Genomic DNA, 7,590 nt, shown 5'->3' with positions numbered 1-7,590 from the left:
GATAATTACTACATGGCCTCCTTTGTGAAAGTTTTTATTCCATTTAGCATCACTTAGTCTAAGATAGCTATTTCCCTTGAACTCTTGATGGGTCTGTCAGTTTCCTCAAGGGAAGCCAACCAAGTAGATTTTAATCTCTTTGAGTTGTGGCCTCTGCTATAAAAGTCTTAGCTGAGGTTTTATTGCCCAAGATTTAAGTAAATTCAACAGATATAACAATGGGTGTTCCAATTACGTACACCATTAAAGGGCTTTATGCGAGGATTAAAAAAATTACTATTAAGAAGATAGTCCACGTGCAGTACAATTTAACAGCGGGAAAGATTTCAGTATCCTGGATAAGTTTCATATAAAAAGGGAGCTAGGAAAATGAAAAGGCACACAACTTTACACACTCCAAAGGAAGCGTGGCATTCTTTTGGCTCTTTGCTCTCAAACAGGTAAAATGCTTTGTGTTTCTAGTACTCTTTTCTAGACTGCATATTATTGTCTATTTATAGGGCATTTTATTTCTTAGAGGCTAAGTCTAGACGTGAGAGTATCTAAAGAAAACTTGACCTTCACGATCTGTGTTACCCTTGGCCACACAGATCCAGCCTTTGGGGAATTGCAACAGCTCATCGACCAATATTTGGTTTTGCCTTTAGCCTCTTCCCATCAAATGCAAATTAATTTGAAGACTCTTCGTAAGAATGCTACACGTCATTAGATAATTCGAAGCTGCCTTGGCCAGGGAGGCATCTGGTCTGGGACTCAGTGTTTTGAAAAGTGTTGAGTCCCCTCTCATTCTCACAGATGGCCCAGCCAGCACAAATGCATGGAAAACTATAAGATAGATACTCAGATAAATGTTATTAGTACCACAGTATAATCATTTAATGCCAAGCAACTCTCTATTAGTCAGAAATTCCTCGTCGGAGCTACTTACCAGAGCAGATGATCCAATTCCCTTTACCTCAGGAATGATACAATTGAAAACCAATTGCAGATTAAGAAAAAAAAGTGAATTTGCTGAGGGAGGGATCATGAAGTTTAGATAACAAAATAAATAATGAAAATAAAAGTAGGCTAGTTTAGTTCCTAAAGTACTCAACATGTGAGTTTAAAGTACCGATTTTTGTCCCCAGTGGCTAAGAAACAAGCAAGCAACTGGGTAGTGCATTTCCACATCTATGCGGAAATTATAGACGACTCTTACCTTCATCTTTTTTTGGGGTTAGTGACACAAATGTTAGGCTTTTCACCAAAGGGTTCTTTACTTTTTGCTCAATCCAGCCTTGGTGTATTTTGATTGTTGCATTGATATTCCTTAGAATGGAGCCAATTCCAAAACTTCTAGCTGGACTTATTCTGCTGACGTTATGTGTGGCGGGCTGCTCCAGCCAGCACTGGTCCTACGGATTGCGCCCTGGAGGAAAGCGAAATGTAGAAAATTTGATTGACTCTTTCCAAGAGGTAAGTCTCTGTCAGCTTCAAAATAAGATGTTTTATTTGGTTCAATGTAACTATACTAACATTCTGTAGGCAACTCAATAGTGCTACTCTAGGCTCCACCCTAGGTATTCCAGGAGTGTTAAGACACTTAGATAAAGTCTCATTCCTGCTTTCAATTCAGATGGGGACTAATGAGGCAAAGAATAAGAATAATTCCAAGAGAATACAGCAAAGAGTGCAAAGCAGTGAGTCGTACAATGGGATGGAGCCAAGGTCTCTAGGGCAAGATGATTCTTTGGGATCTGGAAAGAACATCTTAGGGCTTCTGCTTTTTTGTTTGTTTGTTTTATTTCATCTTTTAAAACTATCTACAATATGAGGTCAGTCAGCATTACATTTTTATAACATGTAAATAAGTATCCTTATCAAGGGTGCATGCTCTTTAATTTCTTTTATATACAGCAAAGAGGCTGGAGGCCACTAGAGCAGAGGAGTTAGCAAGCTCAAGGAGACAAATTATATGCTGGAAAATATGCTGGATTTGATTTCATATAAATTAGATTTCAGTACTACTACCAGCATTAACAGAGTACTTGGTCGATCTATTAAATATGACTTCTTAGGGTCATGTAAGGATTACATGAGAGAGGTCATATATGTTAGCTGTTTAATCCAAACAATGTGAGTGGATTAATAAAAACAAACAAACAAACAAGCAAAAAAATAGTTCTTGTTTTAAGTTAACGAGAAACAAACTGGGCCGTAAAGGATGAGTGATTCAGGGCTGGGACACTTAGTATAGGCCTGAGAATGGGAAACTTAGCTAGAGAAACTTAAAACCACTTAGTTTTCAGTGGCACGAAATCTCTCTTTCTGGAGAAACAATAAAAATAATTTAGTATAAAATAAAGAAGCCACAGAATTTGAAGTCTCTTTTTCACAGATTATATGTGAAGCAACTCTCATTTAATTATGACATACTTCGTAAAAACTAGAAAATAAAAACCCTATTCATAACTAACTATAAACATATTTTTTATAAACTCCCCTCATGAGGTTAGAAGTACCTCATTCTCATCATCTCTAGAGAGAAAATATTCTCTCCCCACATTATCACCATCACCTCCAGAACCCTACGCCAATCCATAAAAACGGCTGACGGTGGATCTACGTTCTTAAAGCATATAGAATTGCCAATTCTGCAGGTTGCTCAGTCCCACGTCCACTTTGACCTCATTTCCACAGACGATTTTTAGTGGAAATGAAAAATCCTATTTCATTCCTTTATTTCCATCTACAAGAATCATATTCTTTTTCTTCAGATGGCGCAAGAGGTTGATCAGCTAGCAGAACCTCAGCGCTTCGAATGCACCATTCACCAGCCACGCTCTGCCCTCAGGGACCTGAAGGGAGCGCTGGTGAGTTACAGCGACGAGAACACAGAGCTTTAGAGACGGAACAGCCCTTGGGTACCACCTCTTAGGTTGTCCGCTTCGGGCAACCACCTCTCAGCCGCTGCAAGTCTTCCTTCCCTTCCTGATCGCCTGGGTTCCTCCTGTAATGGGGCTCCTTGCCATCTCATGACACCCCCTTTCGGTGGTTAGCACAAACGTTGGAAATTTTATTTTCCCTTTCATACATTGAATTAAAATCACCCTGTAACCTTTATCTGCTAATGTTGGCTCTAGCCATTGGGATGACAGACAAAACTTTCTTCCCACTGCTCCATATTCATTCTTCAAGTAGGTTCATCGATCTCCCGACTTTTCTCTAGGTAATCTACACCTCTCCACCGATTCTTCCACTGTCCTTGATATGACATGGTTTTCCCTGGGGAATGTAGAAATCAAAAACGGTACTCTAGTTTATTTTTATTTTCCATTTGGAATAAAAATTCCAAGCTAGTAAATTTATGATCAGAGCCATATATTTGATTTTCAGCTTTCTGATCGGACTATAACGATCTCCAAATTCCCACCGAAAATGGAACTCTATTAACCTAATATAGGTTTTTGATTGTTTAAAAAGAGTAGAAGTAGAATTAAATATAGAAGTTGAGTCTTGAATTCAATGTTGGTGTTCTCTGAGCTCCATGGTCCACTTATTTGTTGTAGTTAGAAGGCATTACAGTTAATTACGTTATACCCTGGAGTAGGGAAAGCCTGAATAAATCATACGTGAAGATAAGCTATAGTTTTCATTTTCTCCATTGACTCGAACCTCCGCACCCATAAGTCAAAGGAAAAAGCAAACAGACGTCTTTAGTTTCTTTCTTTTTCTAATTCTGCTTGCCATATGATAAAAACAATAGTGAGCAGTGCAATTTTCCAAATGTGACATCAGAAAGAAGGAATTGAAGCACAGGCTAGGTTAATGGCTGATACATCAGACCTTTTTTTCACCTCTTCCTCATATCCTGTCCTTGAATTATTAATGTAGATTTTGTTTATTATAAACAACTTTCAAAGACATGATTATATATCTTGGGCACTTTCTAGTGCACAAAAACAAATGGGTCTTTCTCGATTGACATTTTAGAAATCAATGTATCAAAAATAATGAAATTCAGCTAGTAAAATTAACCTTGATATATTTGTTACTCATATATTTTTCAGAAAAGTCTGCTTGAAGAAGAAACTGGGCAGAAGATTTAAATCCACTGGTCTAGAAGTTTCGACAATACCTAAGTATAATTCTGACTCTGTAACCCACTTAATAGCTGTAAATTGTGTGGATTTCAGAAATTGTTATGCCAGCTTACACATAATTCATAATGAAGTAGTGTTCTGAATAAAGTGGCCTAAACATGAAGTGTTTCCTTAACTCAGACCTCTGGTGGGGAAGGGGCATTGTAAGCCCACAAAGGGGGTGTCCTCCAAGTGTGTCTACAGGTGGCAAATGAGAAACAGAGTCAGCACTGTGTTGACTACAGGAATCTCATAGCTCTGGTCCATCACCAACCTGCACCCACAAGGGCAGTAGTCACATATTAGTGTGGCCCAAGCTGATTCAGCTACAATTTCCCCTGGGATTGTAGCTTTATTTTTGACCATAACCTACAGAAGTCACATGGGGCCATGGCAAGGCTTCCTCCCAATTGTCTCCAATCCCTTTGAAATTCAACTGGAACCTGAGAGAGGTATAAGGCAAAGGACTTACCGGGCTCCTAATCCATTGCTACTTCTGGCTCCACATGGTCCCTCAAAATTCACCAGAGCAAGTGGTATACACTGAGTTTGGAGGCCGAGGCCTAAAAATAATATTTACCTACCTGATCTTTTTGGTATTTCTCCAGAGAAATGCTGTGGAGTGTAGAGTCAGTTGAAGGCAGGATTCAGGTGCCCCCACATCCCCGGGTCAAATAGCATTGCCACCACTCATTCTCCACAAAGAAGAATGTCAGACTGTGCTAGATACATGCATAAATATTTTCATTAACCCTCATAATGACCTAGGAAAGGTTACCATTGTCTTTTCTTTGAAATGAGGTAACTGGGGCTCAGAGAGTTATTTAAGAGATCCACTCAGTTGTGTCAGGTTCCATGGTTAGTGCTCCTATATGGTGAGCAGACAGTGGACTTGAACTTGGAAGCTTGGTTATTTTGTTAATTGGAGCTGAGAAAGGACACTGGAGCTCATATGTCAGTTAGTTTAGAGGTCCCAGGCACTGTGACACTAACATTCTCATTTATCCTCTCTACTTCCAAGTGACTATGAGACCATTTGGAAAACTCAAATTTCAGATAACTTGTCTGATGTCACAGCAACAAATTGTACCTGTATTCATATGGCAAAGATCTAGGTCTTTTTAACTCTTTTAGTTGAAGTGGTGGAACCTTCCTCCTCCTCTCCCTTGCTCTATATCTCCAAAAAGGGCAAGACCTGTACTAAAGAATCTGAAGGAGGGTCAGAAACAGTCCATGGGAGAGAAAATCCTTCCTTTTTAATACAAATATTTGCTACCATACAATGCTAGATTCCCCAAATATCTCCCTTTGAGTAAAATTGAATCAAAGAATTTCTTCACTCTCACTTTAATAAAACTAGGCAGACATACGGTTTACAATCTACTTTATGGAACAAAAGGCAACACTGCATTTCATTAATGAAATATTAAGTAGGAAGAGAGGTTTCTGGCTATCATTCACTCAGTAACTTTTTTTTTTTTTTACAAAAACAATATAATTTACAATCTTTATATTAGTTAATATATTATAAAAAGAAGGCAACATACTCACTTATTTTATACATCCTGTTTGGAGTCTCAGGTTTCCTTTGCCAAAGCTTGTCTTTGTGACAATTTCTTTGGAGCCAGCAGTGGGCTTCCCTGAATGCGATACAAAGATGCTCATCCAGCTAACCAATGCGATTTCAGAGGTTTTGGGATGGCATCCAGTTGTATGCAATTTACATGAACATTTTGGGTATTTGATTCTCAAACGCCCAAGTGACTAAGGGAAAGAAGTGAAAATGACTTATTAAAATTTTAAGCATTTTTCTGAATCTGAAGAACCGTCTAACTTATCAAATGTGTGTAGATTAAAACAAAAAAAGACTGCAAACTTTCAAAATAAAGGGTGGGGAAACATAACACATGAGACATTTAATTAGATGGTTTCTCAAATATATATGGCTTTAAATTTAATTAGATAATTTATCATATATAACTTTAAGTGATAAAGTAACAAAAAGAATGGCTTGAAAATAGACCATTTTAGCAAAAATTTTAAAAGTTGCAGTATCCTAGAGATGATTGGGAAAAAAGCCAAGAATCATTGCATGAGATAAAAGCACTTATAAATTTTGACAGGGGGAGGTGTTCTAAAGTAGTATTTTCCAACAGTGAAAAAGATTCCTCAGGCTTATTGATTCAAAGTCTCTTGGGCCTAAGAAGCATTTGGTGATTTTTAAGAAGCATTTGGTGATTCTTATACACACAGACAGTGGAGGATTTGTGCTTCACAAAGCAATAAATTGCAAATGTTTGAGAGCACTGGAACATTAAAGAAAAAAGAAAAAAATCTTACACCAAAAAAATAAAATTCTTATGCATAAAGCCAGGACTTAAAACAGTGGAGCTATTGTCATTGAAGTGTGGCTGTGCTCTCTCCAATCCATCTCACCCCAGCAGGGAGTTTAAGAAACACACCTCAAACACCAATTTTCTAAAGCTGTTATTTTCTCTCAAGTGCTGGTTCTCAGACTCGGCCTAACACTGGAATAACATGGGGCGGGGGCGGATTTAAAAGACATACTGATGCCTGGGGTCCCACTCTCTGCCCTTGGAAGTTCTGATTTCATTAGTCTGGTTTGTATCATCTCTTCCCAGGTGATAGTTCTGTTCAACCTAATTTGAGAATCGGTTCCCATCCTTTCCATGTGTTATTAGATATTCCTTTCAACCTCTTTATTTCTCTTTACCTCTGCCTAATTATCTGTGGTGAATGAAGAAATAGAACCTATTATATTAAATACATTGTGATCAGAAAACTGGTCAGCTCAAATACCAAAGGGCTGGATGGGGAGGTGGGGGCAGAGCAAGAACCAAATAATCTGCAGTTTTTATTGCTTCTAGGCAAAGTCGACTCTATGACCCCACAGTACCAGTTTAAATTAACAGGACCTGTAATAAAAGGAGGCCAGAAGGGACTCTGGGTGTGATGTGTCATGGAGTTATCGATAAGAAAAAGTCCAGGAATGATTTCATGTCATTAATATACAGGTAATAATAAACTAAACACACAATGAACTTTAAAATACATTTCCATTTTAATTTAAAAAATAAATAACAGCAAATCTGAACAAAATTTTTCTATTTCAATGCACATCTTCCTAACTGTCCATGTTTGAAACCCAAGTAGTTTACAAAATCATGGCAACAGAGCTTTAGATAAGGTTTGGATGAACAACTCACAAGATATGATTAATAGATGAATTTGGGCAGCATGTATTGGAGACCACCTTTGGCCGAATAATAAGAATCAGCCTGAAATCATTAACCTAAAAGGAAAACTATCTTTTTCCTTTTGTAGATTATAACTGATAGTTCCACTCTCAACCCGCCCCAAAAGGAACTTATGTTTTCCAACTTAATTTTAAAATTCCACTTGGTCTGAAAATCACATGGTTTCAAATATATACATATATATATAAATA

The 7,590-nt window shown here is 37.8% G+C and overlaps 1 protein-coding gene across 1 annotated transcript; it reads left to right on the top strand.

The window, feature by feature from the left end:
• Positions 1-1,308: 1,308 nt before the first annotated feature.
• Positions 1,309-4,088, top strand: GNRH1 (gonadotropin releasing hormone 1). Its single transcript, XM_011360349.2, has 3 exons — positions 1,309-1,455; positions 2,757-2,852; positions 4,050-4,088. Exons 1-3 carry the CDS (start codon positions 1,315-1,317, stop codon positions 4,086-4,088), a joined length of 276 nt encoding a protein of 91 aa, XP_011358651.1. The 5' UTR covers positions 1,309-1,314.
• Positions 4,089-7,590: the final 3,502 nt, after the last annotated feature.

Source organism: Pteropus vampyrus, unplaced genomic scaffold (genome assembly GCF_000151845.1).
Source record: "Pteropus vampyrus isolate Shadow unplaced genomic scaffold, Pvam_2.0 Scaffold53, whole genome shotgun sequence".
NCBI classification, from domain to species: domain Eukaryota; kingdom Metazoa; phylum Chordata; class Mammalia; order Chiroptera; family Pteropodidae; genus Pteropus; species Pteropus vampyrus.
The sequence above is the reverse complement of the archived record's forward strand: the minus strand, read 5'-3'. Positions and strand labels throughout refer to the sequence as shown.

Coding starts and splice junctions, on each gene's coding strand:
- GNRH1 (XM_011360349.2), top strand. CDS start 1,315: ATGGAGCCAATTCCAAAACTTCTAGCTGGACTTATTCTGCTGACGTTA. Junction 1,456..2,756: donor TGATTGACTCTTTCCAAGAG/GTAAGTCTCTGT, acceptor CTTTTTCTTCAG/ATGGCGCAAGAGGTTGATCA. Junction 2,853..4,049: donor GGGACCTGAAGGGAGCGCTG/GTGAGTTACAGC, acceptor TATATTTTTCAG/AAAAGTCTGCTTGAAGAAGA.